Genomic DNA, 22,500 nt, shown 5'->3' on the forward strand with positions numbered 1-22,500 from the left:
TGAGCGGCTTCAGCGTCAGTAAGGGCCGCGTTTACGGTGGAAGACGGGCCAATCACAACGTCAGACTTGATTCACGGGTTTATGTCTAATGATGTAATCAAAACAAAATTCCATAGAACTTCCTGTGTTGGATACGCTGATGTAACCTCGGTCCGATGGCGTTTTGGTCTCCTTCTCTAGCGCACTGTTGCTGGTTTCTAAAAAGGCTGTCCATCCAGATGTTTCCTAGATCTCCAATGTTCCAAGTGTTGAATAGCTTAAGCTGACAAGAAGCTTAATCTTCCAACACATCGCCTGGGGACCAGGGTATCGGTATCAGACGAGGGTATCAGTGTCTAATAAAAGGAAGTAGGAAGTGGTTCTTCAACGAAGTTACCAGATATTAACACATCATGCCAGAGTATGACCACACACAACCAACATGATTGGCTACCAAGAGTGAGGGTTGTGATCAGCGGTCGAGATAGCCTGAAAGGACTCTTCAGCATCTGGGCTGTCCCACCCAGTCCCAACTCCCCATGGCTTCTTTATCGGGCTACCTGCTGCTCCAAGCATGTGTGATCAGGTCTAAAATCAAGCGTCAGCAAAACACCCGACGGATTTACTTCCCACACGCTTCCCCTGTAGGAACGCTATCTCTAGCATCAGCTGTTGGAGCGCAAGGGCGGGAGAGGATGTGTTCTTTATGAATCGTGGACGGTAACCTGGGGAGGAAGAATCTGCAGCGTCCGGCGGTTCTTACCAGTCCAGACTGAGGGAGCGCCTCCTATAGGTCGGTGGCGGCTCCTGCTCAGACTTGTTGGTCTTGGCCGGCCGCTCTTTCAGGGACAGGCGGTGGGTCAGTTTAGAGATGCCTGACTCAGACCTGGGACAGAGAAAATAAGACTTTAGTGACGTGCCATTTGAGGTGACTGAAGCAGCAGAATAAAAACTCTTGCTAACTGCAATACTTTAGAATCAATCATCTTCAATCTCTCAATTATCTTTCATTTTCTTCATCTTGAAATAAACTTGAAATGATCTAAAATGAATGATTCAGTGTTAAATACATCTTGTAAAAAACAGAAAAACAATTGTTATTCCAACCGACCAATCCAAAGAAATTACAATAAATGTTATTGAAAAAATAGTTATTAATGGGCAAGTAGGAGTTAAACACATTGCACAAGGGCACAAGCAGGTAGAGTGCGGATGTTGGGGTTTGAACACAGAACCTTTGGGCTGGGAGTGAGGTATGTTAATAATATGACTATGCAGCCCTATTCTCCCCCACCGGTTCTGATCAAAAGAAAAAGGTGGGATACTAACACATTTACCCAGGCTGCTACAGGTTATGAGAATCTGTTCCAAGAATGTCTCCTTACAAACATACTCACACACACACACACACACACACATACACACACAAATGCACACACACACACACACACACACACAACACACGCACACACGCACACACACGCACACACGCACACACGCACACACACACACACACACACAGACACAAACAAACACTTTCCTTCTAACTACCTTCTCTAAAATGTCTTCAAACAAATTCTTGGGTTTAAGAGTCAAACTCCAATGTTTCATCGTACTCTATTCTTTTCAACGTCTCTTTGAAATTGAAAGCGAGGGGCAGGCAATTTATCTTAGGATCTGGCTCTGACTGGTTTGATGACATTCAGCATGGCAGCTTCGACGTGATTACAGCACGGAACAATCCCACTCTTAACAGGTCCATTACAGCGCTGAGCTCACCCTGAACCCCCACAATGCACTGGAGCCAGCACCTCCTTCTGAGCTCACCTCCTCCTGATCTCACCCTGAACCCCCACAATGCACTGGGGCCAGCACCTCCTCCTGATCTCCTCCAGGGCGGGGCCGCAGGATTCCACCCTCTCTTTGCCTCGGCTCTCAAACACATCCCGGTTCAGATTCCAAACGTGAGGTAAGAACATTTCGTTTTTCTTGATCTAAATCTCCCCCCATCACGGGCAGAACGTCTGGAGCCAAACCCCCCCAGCGGCTGTGACGCCACGATGCGGCGCTGGATCGGGATCGCTGAGGGAACACACCAAAGAGGCATGTTTACCTCTTTCAAAGAGCCCTCCATCCTCACCTAATCTGACGCACATCTTGCTTTCATTTTCTCACGAAACAATCAAACCAGCCGAGTAATGAGTCACACACATACTCCAACACATACACACACCCAGCCAGCCAGGGAGGGCGGGGGGGCTGTCTGTGTGAGGGGGGGGGGGGGGGTCTCACCTACTCAGACCCGCCCACTCTATCGCTGCACATCAGCCTTTGGTTAGGGCGCGCTACGAGCCCCCCTTGATGGCGTGCCGCCACGACGGCCGACTGGGGGGCGGGGCCCGTGGCCGCCGGCAGTGTGTGGAGAGGGGGGAGGGGCGAAGGGAGATGCTGTTGTGTTGTTGGAGGGGTGCGGGGGGGGGGGGGGGGGGGGGGGGGTGCAGACATCACTCAGATCTGAGGGGGTAACCGTTACTCCACAAAATATTAAATTGGATCAAGAAGGTTGTTTTTATTTCCTCATGGCGCGGGACGGTAAAGGTGTGTGTGTGTGGGGTGGGGGGTGGGGGGGGTACCAGGGCTGTGATCTTGGATAATGAGAGTGAATACCACGGGCCCCCTGGCTCTCACATGGTGCTGCACGGTTTGTTTACCTGGCCGTGCCCCCGTCCCCTCTGTTGTGCCTGTAAGTGTGTGTGTGTGTGTGTGTGTGGGTGGGGGGGGGACAGCTTTCACTCTCACTCTTAATATGTGACTACTGGCTCCGCCCCTGGACGGAGGTTTGACTGATTGACCCCGTCCCGATGTGTGGCTTCAGAGACGGGACAGAGGGAGAGGACCCAGCCGGGCTGTGGAGGGGGGGGTCACGCTGTCAGCGTTGGGGTTCCTGAAGAGCTGTCATTGGGCCGGTCGCGGTGTGGTTCATCCTGGCTGCACTGTGCTCTGTCGCTCGCTCTAACCACGCTAATTCATAGGTTTTGGGAATACTTTTCCTCCTTTAAGCATTCATGGAAGGGCAGTTCCTGCTGGAGACTGCTGGAGTGTTCAGACCGCTGCAGGGATGAGAGGTCCGTGCTGATACAGAGGTCATGAGAACCTGCCTCAACAAGGAGTCCTTACACACACACACACACACACACACACACACACACACACACACACACACACACACACACACACACACACACACACACACACACACACACACACACACATATAAACAAATACACATGCAAACATACACACAAACACACACACAAACACAGACACAAACACACACAAACACACATGCACACACAAACAAACACACACACACACACACACACGCACGCACGCACACACACACAGACAACCAAACACACACACACAAATACACACATGTGCACACACTTACTTTCTGTCTTCCTCACACATACACCCACCCACAGTTTCACTACATTTCTTTCATGCGCACACAAACCCAGAAACTCATTTCATGGGTCAGCCTGCCCTGCTTCAAGGACCTTCTCATGTGGCAGACCGGCTACTGCATATCCCCCTGACCTCTGACCCCTGACCCTGACCTGACCCCACCTCCTCAAGGTTCAGACCGGCTACTGCATATTCCACTGACCTCTGACCCCTGACCACGACCTGACCCCACCTCCTCAAGGTTCAGACCGGCTACTGCATATCCCACTGACCTCTGACCCCTGACCCCGACCTGACCCCACCCCCTCAATGTTCAGACCGCCTACTGCATATCCCCCTGACCCCTGACCTCTGACCCCACCTCCTCAAGGTTCAGATCGCCTACTGCATATCCCCCTGACCCCTGACCTCTGACCCCTGACCTGACCCCACCTCCTCAAGGTTCAGACCGGCTACTGCATATCCCCCTGACCCCTGACCTCTGACCCCTGACCCCGACCCTGCCCTCACCTCTCGGCCTCCAGGCTCCGTCTGAGGCGCGGCCCCCCGCTGTGTGTGTGCGGGGGGTCAGGGTCATCCAGAGTTGAGATCGGACCCCAGCAGCAGGCTCTGGAGAGGGGGGGGGGGGGGGGGCATCAGCCTCTCCAAGCACCCAGGATCAGGACTTCAAAGACACCCGGGACATCCCCCCCCCCCCCGCCCATCTGGGGATGAGAACTGGACTACTGGGAGGAGTGGGATGGGGGGGGGGAACAACTGGAGCGGCTTTAGGTTCTCTCTGAAACCAGATCCCCCCTCCCTCCCCCTATTCTCCACGGCTGTCTCTGATGACATCATCGCCATTCATGATGCCATCCCCCGGCAGACGATGGAAACCATCTACTGCTTCTTGGTTGGTTTCTTCTTCCACAATCGTCCTCTCTTCCTCTTCCTCATTTCTCTCATAGTCTTCTCTTTATCCTCCTCCTCATCTCACTTCTCGTCTCTATCTTCCTCTGTATCAAACCCTTATCGTCTTCATCATCCGTCAGCTCCTCCTCCTCCTCGTCACTCTGTTGATCTTAATCATGTTCCTCCTCCTCATCACTTTTTCATCAGCTGCATCCCCTCTTTCTCCTCTTCATCACTGTTACTGCCTTGACCTTTGACCTTGAGTTACCTTTAAGCAGTTGGTAAAACATGTGGGTTTTTTACCCACATGTTTTGAGCATGTTTTACCAACACACACACTCACACACACACACACACACACACACACACACACACACACACACACACACACACACACACACACACACACAACACACACACACACACACACACACACACACACACACACACACACACACATACACACACACACACACACACACACAACGCACACCCACACACCATCAAACACACAGCCACATACACACACACAAAAAAACACACACACACCCTCTCTCAGTAGTGTTTTTTTTTCGAACACAATGCTGCAATTGTCAGAACTCACTCACTTGCTTTAGTGGACAGAGAAATAAATTCCACTGCACTCACACAAAAACACTAACACACAACCCCCCCCCCCCCCACACACACACACACACACACAGCAGGTAGCTGAAACTGAGCACCTGTTGGGGTCACCTGTCTGCTTCCGTTTGGCGGTTTCCGTTGCTCTGGCCCAACTGGAAACCATAGCAACCACGTGGACATTTAAGAGCAGTTGGTTAAAGCGTGAGGAATTCCCTCAGCACTGGGACCACCTCTCCCTGCTTGAGAAGGCTTCATTCAGCAGATAAATGGGGAACCGACTGCATTCATACAGCGCTTTTCTAACCAGTAGCCAGTGCCACTCAATGCACGTTACAATATTCACACATTTGTTCCCACATTCCCACGCCGACGGCAGTGTCAGCCATGCAGGGCGACAGCCAGCTCGTCGGGAGCCGTCAGGGTGAGGTGACGGGGACAACTCCACACTGAGCTGGAAGGAGCCGGAGATTGAACTAGCAACCTTGGGGTTACCAGCCAACCCGCTCTACCTCCTGAGCCACATGCCGCCGGCCAAGTATTGTGAATAACTCATTGGGTCACTTTTGGTGACTTGAAGTGACTTTGGCCAGACTCCTCGCAGACGTAGCGAGAAGCAGTATCCCTGGGTCATCTTGCTCAAGCTATGTCTTTTCTGATTAACCATTAAACATCCCAGGATTTTATTTTGTTGTACTACGTGTGTTTGCTCCAATTTCCAACACAGCCTCTGCCTGTCAATGGTCTCTGCTGTCGCCGTAGCAACAGCAGAAAGCAACAGCGTGGGCTGCTACACCGCCGTCCTGGGGCAACACGGGGATGATGTCATCGTCTTGTGTCCCGCTTTAGTTTTGTGCTGACAGACGCGCTCCCACGTGCACGTGAGCGTGCACGCTCACATGCGCGCTGCCATGCACACTTTCCTAGACATGCGCACCCTCCAGGAAACAAGATTACTTTAGAGGCGTTGGACTGTGTTCGAATGCATGTGGGTTTATTTCATTATTGTGTGTGGGGGTATTTGTATGTGTGTGTGTGTGTGTGTGTGTGTGTGTGTGTGTGTGTGTGTGTGTGTGTGTGTGTGTCTGTCTGTGTCTGTGTGTGTCTGATGTGCCTTAGAGGAAGGGCAGGAGCGGAGACCTCTGGTATGTTAATAATTCCGAACGCACACACACACACACACACACACACACACACACACACACACACACACACACACACACACACACACACACACACACACACACACACACACACACACACACACACACACACACACACACATACACAGACAGGGAACTACTTTCCTTCTGAAACCACAATTGAGCGTGGCGTCTAGATTCCAATCAGGGTTGAGCGAGCAGACAGAGATTATTTATGTTGAAGAGAGAGAGGGAGAGAGAGAGAGCAAGAGTGACGAGCAGAAAGAGAGAGAAAGGGAGAGTGGTCTGGGAGAGAGAGAGAGAGAGAGAGAGAGAGAGAGAGAGAGAGAGAGACTCAAAGAGGCAGCAAATATGCACGAGAGACAGAAAGAATGAGTTGAAAAGGATCCCATGTGTTTCTGTGTGTTCCTCTGGTTGTCATTGTGTCCACAATAGGACGCCTTTAATATGAACTATTATTAAGAAAATGCTTTCGAAAATGTTTTCAGAGTCAAAGGTCCCGTGTTATGTGGGACTCTGAGCTCCATCCAGGAGATGGTCCCCTGAAGGACCTCCATGTGAGGGGGGGTCCTTCGGAGCAGCATGTTAGGGGAGCTGCCCTCAGCGAAGGCTTAGCAGCATTCAGCAGTACAGGAACCGGGAGTTAATGTGGTGGACATGTGGAATGTGTGTGTGTGCCTCTGCGTACGTGTGTTTGTGCTTGTGTGTATTTGTACGTGCATGTGGAAGGTTGTTTGTGCACTGTGTGTGTGTGTGTGTTCTGTGTGTGTGTGTGTGTGTGTGCTTGTAAGAAACAGAGATGGTTTAGTTTAGAGCCGCTATAAAAACACATCAAATGATCCCTTGGTCTCTTTCTTCTCTCTCCATCTATCACACTCTCATTGAAAACCACACACACACCTATGCATACGCACATATGCACAGCCAGACACACACACACACACACACACACACACACACACACACACACACACACACACACACACACACACACACACAAACACACACACACACACACACACACACACACACACACACACACACACACACACACACACACACACACACACACACACACACAGACACACACACACGCATCCATATGCACACTACCTACATAGTTCAGTAGGTATTTCTCCAGCTTACAGTGTGTTTTTGTATTTGTTTGTGAATGGATTTATTAATATATGAATCAAATTTATAACATTTATAAACATATATATACATCTCTCAGCGAGAGAGAGATAGAAATCTGGGGGGACATAATCATACACACGAACACACACAAAGACACACACACACACACACACACAACACACACACGCACACATACACACACACACACACACACACACACACACACACGCACATACACACATAAAGCCATGCGTGACTTAAGGCCTGTTCTCCGATGAATAAATAACCGCCAGTCAGGAGATGACATCCCTTCTTAACTCCCTAGTTCTCTTTCTCTATTCTCTCCCTCCCTCTCTCCCCCTCATTCCTCCTTAACTCTCTAGCTCTCTCTTCTGAGTGAGAGAAGGAGAGTAAAAGAAGGAGAGAGATGATCAATATGGCACACAACCCCATCATGGTTGAGGATGTGGTCATTGGTACAACAACCTAATAATTACTTCCACATGGAATCCATTGAGAAATGTGTGAGTGTGTGTTTGTGTGTGTTCGTGTGAGGTGTAAGTGTGTTTTTGGGAAGGGGTTATTTACAGAGGCCATTTCAGGCCACTTAGAACCTTAGATATGGAGGTGTACTGCCTGAACACAAACGGCCGTAACCCCAACCCACCACTGGTCAACCTGAATGGGCCTTAGGTTCTTCTGAAGTGCCTCTTAGCAGGACAGATGTGTTCCCGTGACCCCTGACCTCCCCTCTGAACTATAGCATGAGAGCTACGACGCTCTCAAGCTCTCCCACCCCTCTCAGAGAGGACCGGCCTAATCTCACTCTTAAACTCACTCTAAAACTCACTCTCAAATTCCCTCTCTCACTCTACAGTCCAAACCTCCCTGTCACTGTGAAAAAACCCAGGTCAAATAGAAAACATTAGAGTGCGAGGCGCCTTGTTAGTGTTGCAGAGCAACCATAGAATATCTACACTTGATGAATGAACAGCTTCAGAGTCCCATTGACAACAATTACAAATGAAGCAGCATCAAGCTGCTAGGAAATGCTGTGTTGATCCGCCTTAGAGTGATGTGGGGGTGAGTTTTAGAGGGATTATTAAGAGTGTTGTGAGTTTGAGTTTCAGAGTGAGCACTCAGAGTGATGTGAGGTTTAGGTTCAGATTTAGCACTCTGAGTGATGTGAGGGTTAGGTTCAGAGTGAGCAGTAAGAGTGATGTTAGGTTGAGTTTTAGAGGGAGCACTAAAAGTGATGTGGGGGTGAGTTTCAGAGCGAAAAGCAGGAATCAATGTTTTTTTTGGGGTTGGGCAGCAAAAAATTTGCGACTGTAATAAGCTGGGTTTTCAAACAGAAAATCAGAGCAGCAGCTTGAGGTCTGGGGTAGAGACAGATCAGGGACACAGTAGTCTCTCGCTCGCTCCATCTCTAAATATTAGTGCGTCTGAGTGTTTGTTTGTGTGTGTGTGTGTGTGTGTGTGGATGTGTGCGCTTGTGTGTGTGCGCGTGTGTGTCTGAAGAATAGCCATGCGCAAACCCACGCATGTACAATGTTACATACAGATGAACAGATGTACAGACAGACAGCAAGTCTTTCACTTACTTTTTCTGCTGGGCCTCCTTTCTGTCCGCTGAGCCCAAACTCTGCATGGAAAAGAAGAGAGAGAGAGAGAGAGAGAGAGAGAGAGAGAGAGAGGGGGAAAAGGAAAAAGGAATCAAATATTTGAAAGAGAATCGTACTCAATAACTTAAAGGCAATAAAGGGTCAAAGTAATGTAAAAAAATTATAAATTAGAAAACATGGTTTAAAAAGCATGTTCAATCATTGCGTGTATGTGTACACACACAAACACATGCACATGCACACTAGCAATTTAATTCAGACAGACCAATTTGTCTTTTGTTGGCTGTGTTTATGGTGTGAGTTGACCCGTAGCCAATCCCAGTTGGTTTACCTTTAGGGCACGGCCAATCAAAAGATCAATCTCATTTGTGCAAGGGCAAATTATTACAAAGCTAATGGACATTAAAATAATTAGAGGCAATCACAATTAAAGCTAACCTTGATTAAAGGGACCTGGTTGGACTGCGCTCACATGTTTCCTATGTAATGATCATTTTGTCTGTGTTCCTGTGTCCATGAGCCTTTGTGTGTGTGTGTGTGTGTGTGTGTGTGTGTGTGTGTGTGTGATGTCACTCAGTCCACTCACCCACAGGCACAGGCAGATTGGCATACACACCCACACACACAGACACTCACACGCACACACAATAGACACACAAATAAACACACAAAAACCAACACACACCTCAGACATACACCCAGACATGCCCACACTCACACGCACACACACACACACACACACACACACACCACCCACCCACCCACCCACCCACCCACCGACACACACACACACACACACACACACACACACACACACACACACACACACACACACACACACACACACACACACACAAAAAACAACACACACACACAAACAAGCGCACACACACACATGTGGAGAGCCCGACAGGCGACCTGCCGCTCCCCTCCGGCAATGCAGAGCTCAGGAAACACTCGGCTGTTTGGATCATTTACATATTTACATATTTCCAGAGAAGATCAATCTGGATACTCTCTGTGGACATCCCGTACACACACACACACACACACACACACACACACACACACACACATACACACACACACACACACACACACACACACACACACACACACACACACACACACACACACACACACACACACACACACACACACACACACACACACACACACACACACAGAAACTGAAGGCTTAGCAGCATGAAAACAGTCCACAGGCACATGCAGTTACCTGGTTACGAAGCTAGCAGGTTACCTGGTTCCCTGGGTACTAGGTAACCTGGTAGGTAGGTTACCTGGTAACTAAGCTGCAAGGCTATCTGCCTACACGATTACCAGGTTGCCTGGTAAGCAGGTTACCTGGTTACTATGCTACCAAAACTTCTCACAAACTGCAGCTATCACTAACTGTATATATCAAGTATGAGCACTGACATGGATGTGAAAGCACATGTCCTCACACCATTACTGCTCCTCTGTATTTGTGGATGGGACCATGGACCCACTCAGGCACTGACAACACGCCGGTCTACCCATCGGGCTCCCAAGACATCGGGCAGTTACCCTGCAGTGTTAGAGTCTGCACTGCTGCGTAACAAACCAGGGAAAAGAGGCAGACTTCAGTTTGATAATCTAAAGTCTGGTTGGTGAGACCGCGGTACGCCAAAAGAAGCCTTCCTTCCTGTGCACCATTGTGTGTGTGTGTGTGTGTGTGTGTGGGAGTGTGTATCCAAGGCCTTTCCTACCCAGTAGGGAGGAGAGGAGAATGACCGTTCACCTGCTCCTATAGAGCCCACAGCAAATGAAGGGCATCCTACACTAGGAAAGATACAGAAGTGAGAGAGAGAGGGACCTTGAGCTCATCATTTAGAAGTAGGAACATACGGAATCTAACGTTGATCACAAATGGTTGCACTCCAATGTTTTGCTCTGTGAAGCCACCATCATATTATCACCAGTGTGTACATACTAGACAGCAGCAACGTAGACATTGTGTGTGATTAGTCCAAAAGAATCAAGACTTGATTTATTCTGATCAGATTTCCTTTCTCCACCAACCCCCCCCCCCCCCCCCCCCCCAGATATAAACTAATCACTAGGTGTAGGTTGACACACTGAATGGGATGATACTGATAATGCTGATTCTAACGGTCATGATGGGGATGACAAATCCATGAAACAGTACAACAACCAGACCCTGTTCTCCCTTAAAGGGATTAACAATAACAGGGAATAACATCAGAATGAGACATATTTGTGGCAATAAAAAAATAATCGAACTTTGACATCAAGCGCGTGTACAATTATTTAAATTAATAATACTTATATAAAATTATTATTATATTATCTTATCAAATAAATATATTTCAAATCATTATTATTCCAAGCTAATTATTGATACAATTCATTATTTTAAATCTGAATCTTGCATGCACTGTGCATTTACATATGTACGTGTGCGTGTGTGTGTGTTGCATGCCTTCACAGCCGCAGTCTACAATGACGCCTCCCACTGCTAATTACAATTATCCTGATAAAACATAAATACAAACAATACGTAGGGACTCAAGCTCGCTCAACCACAAACACACACACACACACACACACACACACACACACACACACACACACACACACACACACACACACACACACACACACACACACACACACACACACACACACACGCACACACACACACACACACGCACAAGGTATCAGGCTACACACATACCTGTCAGTTCTCTCCTCTCCTCCTCCTACATTTCCCTTCGCATTCTCCTCCTTGTTCCTAAAGTTCACGAAATCCAAATCCCTTCAGAATACCACCTGTTTCAACTCTGTGTCCCTACTACTCTCTCTCCCTCTCTCTCTCTCTCTCTCTCTCTCTCTCTCTCTTTCTCTCTCTCTCTCTCTCTCTCTCTCTCTCTCTCTCTCTCTCTCTCTCTCTGTCTCTCTGTCTCTGTCCACCTGTCGTCTCCCTCACGAAAAGTTCCACTGAGCACGCTCCAATGGTGGCTGCCACCGCGACGACTTGTTGTACATTAATTGTGGTTGCTAGGTGATAAGCTTCCTCAACTCCTCACACAGCGGCAGAGAGAGAGAGAGAGAGAGAGAGAGAGAGAGAGAGAGAGAGAGAGAGAGAGAGAGAGAGAGAGAGAGAGAGAGAGAGGGAGCGAGAAAGATGGGGGGGAGGGAGAGAGCGAGTAGGAGCGAGAGCGGAGTAAGTGTGTGTTGTGGGGGTAATCAAGGCTCTCATGGTTGTATAACTGGTGAAAAGTGATCAAAACATATATATGTGTCTATATATATATGTATACAGGCATATATACACAAATTATGCATATGTATATATATTTATATATACATATATGCATACATTGTATGTATACAATGTATGCATATATTTGTATAAAATATAATACGGCTTAGCTCAGGAGGTAGAGCAGTTGTCTTGTAACAGATAGGTTGCTAGTTCGATCCCCAGCTCCTCCTAGCTGATTGTTGATGTGAGCAAGACACTTAACCCTAACTGCTCCTGACAAGCTCCTGTCTGTCGCCTTGCATGGTTCACTCTGCCGTCGGTGTGTCTGTGTGTATTAACTGATGTAAGTCGCATTGGATAAAAGCGTCTGCTAAATGTAAATATACATACATATAGATATATCGATCGAGAGAGAGAGTTGAAGAGACAGGGATGAAGATAAGATATTTCAGGATGAAATATTTATCTGGATAAGATAAGATATTTCAGGATGAAATATTTATCTGAGATAAATATTGAAGATTGAGAAATGGAGGAGTAAAGAGACAGGGACAGGATGGATAGAGGAGAGAGTGCTGCCATGCTTCCTCTAACCTTTATGACCCTGGTATGCATGCTGCAGTAATCTTTATCCCCATGGTTACCGTGTCAACATGTTCCCTGCTGCCATTTCAGGACCATGTCGCCATAACGATTAACGTTAGTGTAAACAAGTCACCAGCAGCACTGAGGTCACACCTTCAAATCCATTCATAAAACATCCATCTATATGTGAAACATGTACTAAAGACTGTGATATGTCTTCAGAGACTAAGGGAACATGCTGAGTGGAAAAACTTCTCAGACAATGAGGCCTAGGCCAGTCTGTTATTTTGGTTCGGCCGGTGTTAGGATCCACTATTCTCTGAGTACTTCTGCTCACCAGATACCAAACAAATGTGAACAAAAACCGTGTTCTACAGCCATGGAAGCAAGCAAACCACCTCCCCTCCAGAGCTTCGCCCTCTCTGAGAAAGCACCATGACAGGAGCAGAGGAGAACAGGTCTCTCTCAGAGCTGGATGGACGAGGAAGGAGCTCAAGATGGATGCCCCCTGAGCTGGTTCATCGTTTGCAAACAATAAATAAATTGCCACATATATATATGCTGATTTTCTCTTCGTGACGCGTCGTCGCTCGAGATTGTCAAAATGGAATAAGTGCACTCGATCGTTTTGTCCTCAACCTGGCAACCCTGACTGAGCTGGGAGTCTGAGAGCGCTCTCTGGGACGGAGTGGGATGTAGACTCCCTTTCACCCATCCTTTCATTGATACATATCGTATCTCTAAGTTATATTTGTTCCCCATGGGAGGTACAGGGGCTTTATAACAAGACATCTTCGTAAATCCTGACGCAAACATTTGATTGGCTGCAAAGACGGCCTTTTACCTGCCGTCATTCGAACGGTAGAATCATACGATGACACACCGCAGCATCACAGCCAGGAGGGTCAGGTGACTCACCGCCTGAAACCTGGATGCTTTGAGGCTCAGTCTGAAGGCTCTCACGCTGCATCTAGCCTCAGCCTTTCTTTGTAATCTCCTCACAGGACGTGAGAGAGGCATTGCTCCCGCCCCGCAGGGAGCCTGTTCCCTAGAACAGGAAGTGGAGGAACATTCAGCGTTATTGCGTTTCAATATCATTACTCATAATGACTGTCGGTTTGTAAATGATTAGACGTGGCTATCAGCCTCCCTCTGGGCGCCCGCTGAGTGTGTTTTCCTGGCGGGCCGCTGCAGATCTTCGGGGGAACAGGGCCAGCCCTGTGATGAGGGCCAGAATCGCTCTGGTGTGGAAAGTGTTGTGCATCGTCCTGTCTGCTCTCACAGGACCACATCGCATCAGTCATGCATAGCACGCCTTCTGTATGTGTGTGTGTGTGTGTGTGTGTGTGCGTGCGTGCGTTCCGACATGTGCGTGTGCGTGTATTATAGCAGACGGGTCACTGCTTCAGGGCAGTTACTATGAAGATGGATCACAGCGAGAACAAAGCAGAATGTTGCAGTTATCAAATGATAAACAACACATCTGTTTACGGAGTGGGAGCCAGTGAGAGAGACGGTAGAGAAACAGAGTTGGTGACAAATACAACAACCACAACGTAAGCAACATCCACAACCTCCTCCTACGCACAGACCTACACCATACAGCCCCTACTATTTACTAGTTAGTCGTTGGAAGATTCACCATGAATGAGCAGGTAGCATCAGAGATGGCCACTACCCTACCCACTACACTGTTCCCAATGATAGCTAGCTCATATGAATCAACCCCATCAACCCTAGGCATGTTGCAAATGGTGTCTCACATCAACATATGGGAACCATTGTGTTTCTCCTTGCTGTGGATTGAGATTTAAATTTATACGGATGCTAATCAGACCGGTCCAGGGTACAGTTAACTTGTTAACTTATACTACAGTGGGACTGGGACGCCTCATGTTAACTTATACTACAGCCTCACGTTCACTTACGCTACAGCCTCACGTTCACTTACACTACACTAAGACGGGTCCACAGCACTGTCTTGTTCTTCATTCTAATCTCCAGATATGGAGGGAAGGTCATGATACCAACAACCCCAACACGCTCAGACAGATGGGCCCGCTGGGGATCAATAGCGATGGATGGAGGAGAAGGTTATCATGGTGAGGCCCTGAGGTGAGCTGTGGCTGTACAACTATTTATAGACCTCCATTTATAGCCCCCCTCGCTCCAGCTCCTTCCTCCTTCCCTTCCTCCATCAGAACCGCCACCCTGGGATCCCAACTCACTCTTCCAATGAGGCCGCTACTAGGGGTAGCATCCAAGATGGGGGGGGGGGGGGGGGGGGGGGGATAGTCACCATGGTGATCTGACTTCTCCAACCAATAATAAAACAGCATGGCCCCGAGTGCTCCTGAGCTCCCAGCATGCAATAGCAAGATGTAACAGTAGGTGGGCCCCGCTGGTGTCAGTCAGGAGGCGCACACACACATGCTTACGTACGCATGCACACACACACACACACACGTCTTAGAGGGCTCTCAGTGGGCTATAGGTGGCCTTTCACTCGGAAGGATCAGATGATGACCTGCTCCTCGACACACACACACACACACACACAAACACACGTGCACACAGCAGATGCACACACACACCAAAGCCATGTGCATACCATGTGTGTATGGCTAAGTGCTCGACAAATGATGGTTTATCTATGCCATGTACACTGCACAGGCTGGCTGCGCTACACTAGAATGCATAACATATGCTGTGGATGCGCTAAATTATCCACTGCTCGCGTGCATTTCTGACTTCTTGGTCCCGTTATTATTATTATGAGTATTGATCTGTAAAATCAATAAGGAGTGGTGACCTGGGAGGGATGGAGGGAGGGAGGGAAAGAGGGAGGGGGGGGGGGGGGGAGGGAGGGAGGGAGGAGCCCATGTCAGTCAACCCTGGTCAAGTAGATCCAGGCTGTTTCCCAAAGTGAGGGCTGCAGCCTTGCTAGAACGCTTCCTTGCTAGTCGCGTCCTATGGAGATGAGGCTAGCGCGCTGGCTGGAGTGCTGCCTAGTGTTTGTAACGTTCGGAGTGTGGAACAACGGGTTAGTGTGGAAGCGCTTCCGCTTCCGCTTTTTAATATTGTTTATTTAGCGGTAAATATTTTTATATTTTAATTGTTGAAATTGTTATAGGTGACGGTATTGGTTTAAACACCAGCTACGTACATATTAAAACAAATCAATCCATTCATTCAAATATAGCCTATCATTACGTTGCCAAAAAGTCTGAAGAAAATCTCACAGGTCTTTAAGCTTAATTTATTGCATTTACATGATGAATCTATAAAAAGCAATAAGGCAGAAAATATTTCTGAAAACATTAAAATAACTTGCATAAAGCAATGTGTATCGCTTTCCATCCGCAATTTTTAAATACCCCGCGCAGCGTGTGAACGCAAAGGATTGTGGGTATTTTGGCTAGTTGAGGATCCAGTGATGCATCGTAGAAAAATTTCGGAATCCTCAAAAATAAAGGACGCGAAAAGGGCGGGAAATTCCAAGTGTTCTCAACATTGGAACAGTGCTTGTCGGCGTTCTATGACGTAGCGTCCTTAAAAGGGCGGCCATTCAGCATTCTTCCCTCACATTGGGAAACAGCCCCAGTGTGGCTACTGGAGCCACCGTGGATATCTACCAAGAAGGCCTTGTGGCGGAGCCGGCTATTATCAGGCGGACGAGGGGGAACGACCTGCCATGATGATGTCACCATGTAGTCACCAGGATGTCACCGAATGAATTCCGTGTGGATCGGATTCTCGGTTCAACTGATGCTGTATGTGTATGTGTGCTCCTCTATGTGTTTTTGTGTGTGCATGTGTGTTTGTGTGCGTGTGTGTGTATGTGTGTTTATGTGTGTGTGTGTGTGTGTGTGTGCGTGCGTGTGTATGTGTGCGTGTGTGTGTGTTTGTGTGTGTGTGTGTGTGTGTGTGTGTGTGTGTGTGTGTGTGTGTGTGTGTGTGTGTGTGTTAAGGGTACAGTATGTGGTGGTGGTCTAAAGCTATGTTTGTATAACTGTCTGTGGTCTGTCTGTGAGTGTATGTGTGTGTGTAAGTCTGTGGTTGGTGTGTGTATCTGTCTGCCTGTGGTCTCTGTATGTGCGTGTGTCTCTGTGGTTTGTGTGTGTGTCTGTGTGTGTGTGGTTCCCCAGAAAGGGGGGGGGGAGTATTTGTTTATATGGGCTGGTGTGTATTGGGTGGTCGAAATGAGAGCTTATGTATGGGCTTTTTTGTGGCTGTGTGTATGTGTGTAGGAATGTGTCTGTGTGTATATGTGCAGCACACTTAGTCTTGCTTAAAAAGTACATTACTGAACACGTATGTGTTAAAACACACACACACACACACACACACACACACACACACACACACACACACACACACACACACACACACACACACACACACACACACACACACACACACACACACACACACACACACACACACACACACAACCATACCAAGGAGATGTAGCCACTGTCCCACAATGGGTGTGGAGTTCCATGGAATATTTAAGCTGAGAAGTTAGCCTAGCATTTGGCCCAGGCGTCTGCCAAATCTATCTGTTAGCTTAGCTGTCAGCTAAATAATCAAGTCTGTAATTGTGCCCCTAGTTTGTTATATCTTTCAGTGTGAAAAGCAGAACAATAACTAAACCCTGAGTGAACAGAGCCTAGAGAGGCAATCAGTAGAGCAGTGAGGTGAAGCTGCTGGCTGCCTCGCGCTAGGGCAGACTACAAAGAAATTAATTTCTCCTAATAAGCACTTCAACCACCTGCGAAGACGAAACATGATGAAAGCCGTACATGAGATGAGCCAAGTGGTGTTGAATACACACACTCAGTGGGTCTGAGAATGACATGCTCAATCATTTTGTTCCCAGTTGGATTCATCCATCTCAGACAAAAAGCAAGTCAGTCGCTCAGTCCAAGAGTCAGATAAAGAAGTCCGTAGATCAGTTTGTCACACAGTCAACCGGTGAATCATTTGTGTTTCAACCGATGAATCTCCGTGTAATGGATCCTGTTTCTAATTTCCACCATGTCATTAGGTAACCCAGACCAAATGGTTGTTATTTCATGTACTTATTACTAAACACTACAATAAAAGCTGCACACAAGAGTGAGCGTTTTCCCCTCGGAGGCGGGTCGGGCAGGGGGGGGGGGGGGGGGGGGGGGTATGGTCGTTAGAGAGCTGAGATTGACATGGCCTGGCACAGCCGAGGGCCGAACTGGAGCAGGGGCCCTAAACACACACTATTAGTGAGGGTAGCACCTCGTTCTGCGGGGGCCAGGGGTCTCAAGCCTCCATTCATACCGCCGGACCGAGCGCACAAAGAAAGGGCCGGCGCATGGCGGGAAACGACCGTCAACCGCTCTGAGAGCGAGCGAGCCTTCCCTCAATCCTCCGCTCCCTCACAGTGAGGAAGCTGTATTAGTGTAGATCGGCCAACAGCGGGAAGTTGGTGCGTCCCATTTGATACAAAACAAGTAATGGGATACAAAATACACCCCATATTTGTGAAAACAGATAAACAAAGCATTTAGAGCTTAACCGTGGCACTCAGAAGGGAAACAGACCAATAATCCAGATAAGAATGTTGCAAACACGAAAGTAGAACAGTATTTATGTACTGTATCAAAAGAGATGCTCAGTGGCTGGTATAGTGAACAACACATAGGGGTGCTACCTGGTAACACAACACACATCTGATCTCTGCTACCTGGTAACACAACGCATATCTGATCTCTGCTACCTGGTAACACAACGCATATCTGATCTCTGCTACCTGGTAACACAACTCACATCTGATCTCTGCTACCTGGTAACACAACGCATATCTGATCTCTGCTACCTGGTAACACAACACACATCTGTTCTCTGCTACCTGCCTGTGCCTCCAGAACTGCCTTCTGATGAAACATCTCCATACATCTGGTGATGAGGACGTTTTTAACCAGGCCTCGGCGTCCAGGTGGTTGCTCCCTCGCTTCCTCAGCCTCCCGGCTCTGGGTACGGTATTTCCAGAAGGGCCTGGTTTGCAAGTTTGTCAGCTGGTCGGATATTTGAAGAAGGCACAATGAAATTCCGAAAAAAAATGAGAGGGAAGTAATACGACTTTGTACCTCATTGCGCCAAACAAATAGTTCAACTCTGCCATGGCCTATTCGCTCCGGTCAATAAAGACAGTGAGTCTAGCAGTTGCTATAAAAAGTTGATTTTGATTTTGATGGTCAAATAAAATATGGAGGGTGAAAGTGGGGTTCCTGTGGGGTAGTGTTGGATGCGTTGATGCGTCCATATTCTCAGCTGTTGATTTATGGGTTAAAGGATTTGGTAGGTTTCCTTGGACCCCAGGTTTATGTTGACAGTGTCTATGTCCAGAATGTAAGTTAGCCATGATACTTGTTCAACTCACCCTGCTGCCATCCTAAATTCCAAACTAGTGTTCAGCCACTCTCATAGCTGTATCGTTGTTTTGTCCAACAAAAGTAAGTGCCAAGAAATATCCCTGGCTAGGTACTTATCTTAAATAGTGCCGCCCACAAACAAACCAATTCACAAGTTTAGGTTGCATGTTCAAACCACACTGTCACACCTGTCAAGGTGTAGAGAGGCTAGGAGTTGTATAGGATAAATGTCCTGGGGAAGAGCAGAGTGGTGAATGTGACCATGTGTGTTTATTAGACAGTCTCTATGTCCATCGATTCAACAGGGAACTTTCTTTTGATTCAGAAGTGAGTGATTAGGCTGCGTTCCATGAGTAAAAGTCAGCCCCTCCTAACGTCAGGGCTGATTCAGTCTGTGATGTTGACTGTTGCGGCGAGGTGATAGTGTAACTCCATGGTCTGTTTGTGTGACGTCATGTTGTGTACATAAACCACTCCCTCACGCAGGTGAGCTCTGGAGAGGACAACACGGGGGCTGTCAGCCTCTGCTGCAGCTCCTGGTCCACGGAGGATGGCTGCTGTGCTGAAGCTACATGCTGAACGAGGGTCTTCTTCCAGTGGGAGTATTCCGGTCTGATGGCCGGCTTACGTGATTGGTCACCACAATGTGACGTCGCCCCATTACCCCCATTCAACTGAATAGTTGCACTGGCGCTTTGGCTGTGCTCACGTGTTATGTGTGTGTGTGTGTGTGTGTGTGTGTGTGTATGTGTGTGTGTGTGTGTGTATGTGTGTGTGTGTGTGTGTGTGTGTGTGTGTGCGTGCTCACGTGTTATGTGTGTGTGTGTGTGTGTGTGTGTGTGTGTGTGCGTGTGTGCTTTTGTGTGTGCTTGTGCGTGTGTGTGTGTGTCTGTCCATGCTCATGTGTTATGTGTGTGTGTGTGTGTGCTTATGTGTTATGTTTGCGTATATGTGTGAGTGTGTGCGTGCGTGTGCTTATGTGTTATGTGTGTGTGTGTGTGTGTGTGTGTTTACGTGTGTGTGTGTGTGTGTGTGCGTGTGTGTGCGTGTGTGTGTGTGTGTGTGTGTGTGTGTGTGTGTGTGTGTGTGTGTGTGTGTGTGTGTGTGTGTGTGTGCGTGTGTGTGGGTGTGTGTGTTCTGTGTGTGCCTGAGGCACATGCTGTCAGTCAGCCCAGCTCACAGGGCGGTCCAAACACTAAGTCCTCTTTACTCACACACACACACACACACACACACACACACACACACACACACACACACACACACACACACACACACACACACACACACACACACACACACACACACACACACACACACACACACACACACAAACAGTCTCTTGACGTGTACATGTAATGACATCCATAACATATACATAAATGTATGGCCCTGTATGTTTCTGTGTATATGTATGTATGCAAGTATGTATATACTGTATATATATATATATATATATATATATGCATACATGTATGCATGCTTGCATGTTCCTTTACTCACACACATACGTATGTAAGTGTGTATCTATATTTGGTGTATGTATGAATGTCTCAGGGCTGGGGGAATTAACATGTCACTCTCTGCAATTCATTTTAAATGTTTCACTTATTCAAAAAATGTTGGCTTTGTTTCGTTCTTCGGGTAATTCATAGACAAAAATACATGAAGAAAATATATACACTCAACAGGTTGTCATTCCAAATTAGTTCTTTGTTTGACCTGAACTTCCTTTAGTATTGACTGATTAAATGTGGTGAAATATGGATGAAAATAGAGGTCGATGGAAGTGGAAGAGGTCAGCAATGAGAGGTGAACTTTCATCGTCCATTCTGAACAGAACATTTCAAATAACCGCTAATAGAGGGAAGACAGAGTGAACGCACCCCCCGGTTCATTCACACACAGCCACGGTGCTAAATGATTTCAACCCCCCCCCCTCTGGATCAAAGGGGGAACATGGGCCGTGCTTGCATGCTCAGCGGACCACCAACCGCTAATGGGGGACTGGTTTTATGGGGAATGCGATGTGCTTCTCCTCAAGAATGCATTGAACTGAGCAGCAGGCGCCCTCTGCGAGGACCGCAGGGCCCTCAGACTGTTAACGTTGTTTTGAAGGAGCAACGCAACACCAACACCAGCACCACCACAACCATCAGCTGTACCATCTCCACCACCAGCACCAACACCAGCACCACCACAACCGTCAGCTGTACCATCTCCACCACCAGCACCAACACCAGCACCACCACAACCGTCAGCTGTACCATCTCCACCACCAGCACCAACACCAGCACCACCACAACCATCAGCTGTACCATCTCCACCACCAGCACCAACACCAGCACCACCACAACCATCAGCTGTACCATCTCCACCACCAGCACCAACACCAGCACCACCACAACCATCAGCTGTACCATCTCCACCACCAGCACCAACACCAGCACCACCACAACCATCAGCTGTACCATCTCCACCACCAGCACCAACACCAGCACCACCACAACCATCAGCTGTACCATCTCCACCACCAGCACCAACACCAGCACCACCACAACCATCAGCTGTACCATCTCCACCAGCAGCACCAACACCAGCACCACCACAACCATCAGCAGTACCATCTCCACCACCAGCACCAACACCAGCACCACCACAACCATCAGCTGTACCATCTCCACCACCACCACCACCACCAGCACCACCACAACCATCAGCTGTACCATCTCCACCACCACCACCTCACCTACACCATCACCAGTACATCTCCACCACCACCACTACCATTAGCAGTACCATCTCCACCACCACCACTACATCTCCACCATCACCAGTACCATCTCCACCACCACCACTACCACCACCACCATCACCAGGAGTAGTATGTTCATATATATACAATTGCTCTGTGTGTGTTTGTCTGTATAAGCGTATATCTGTGTGTGTATGAGTATGCGTGCGTGTGTGTGTGTATGTATGAGTATGTTTGTGTGTGTGTGTATGTGTGTGTGTGTGTGTGTGTGTGTGTGTGTGTGTGTGTGTGTGTGTGTGTGTGTGTGTGTGTGTGTGTGTGTGTGTGTGTGCGTGTATCCAGAAGGACAATTCTTGCAGTTGGACCCGCCTCCTTCCTCACCCCTCCCTCCCCTACCTCCTCACCCCTCATTCTCCCTCATCCTTCATCCGGGGCCCCTGTTCCCACACCCAGGGGCCCCTCTGCCTCATGTCGCCCCACACCGTCCAGCGTGTGGATGCACAGAGAGTGTGTGTATGTGTGTGTGTATGTGTGTGCGTACGTGTGTGTGTATGTGTGTGTGTTGAAGATAATAAGTCTGGAATGACTCTGG

General features: G+C 48.2%; 1 protein-coding gene across 1 annotated transcript in view; it reads right to left on the bottom strand.

Annotated features, from left to right (window-relative positions):
- Positions 1 to 644: 644 nt before the first annotated feature.
- The window catches only part of ankfn1b (ankyrin repeat and fibronectin type III domain containing 1b), a 91,476-nt gene continuing 69,620 nt past the window's right edge, over positions 645 to 22,500 (bottom strand). The window contains exons 5-7 of the mRNA XM_030340989.1: positions 8,867 to 8,907; positions 743 to 865; positions 645 to 648 (exon numbers count right to left, since the gene is read on the bottom strand). Coding sequence (XP_030196849.1) covers positions 645 to 648; positions 743 to 865; positions 8,867 to 8,907 — 168 coding nt within the window. The remainder of the gene's footprint in view (positions 649 to 742; positions 866 to 8,866; positions 8,908 to 22,500) is intronic.

This window comes from Gadus morhua, chromosome 18, assembly GCF_902167405.1.
Source record: "Gadus morhua chromosome 18, gadMor3.0, whole genome shotgun sequence".
Classification (NCBI taxonomy): Eukaryota; Metazoa; Chordata; class Actinopteri; order Gadiformes; family Gadidae; genus Gadus; species Gadus morhua.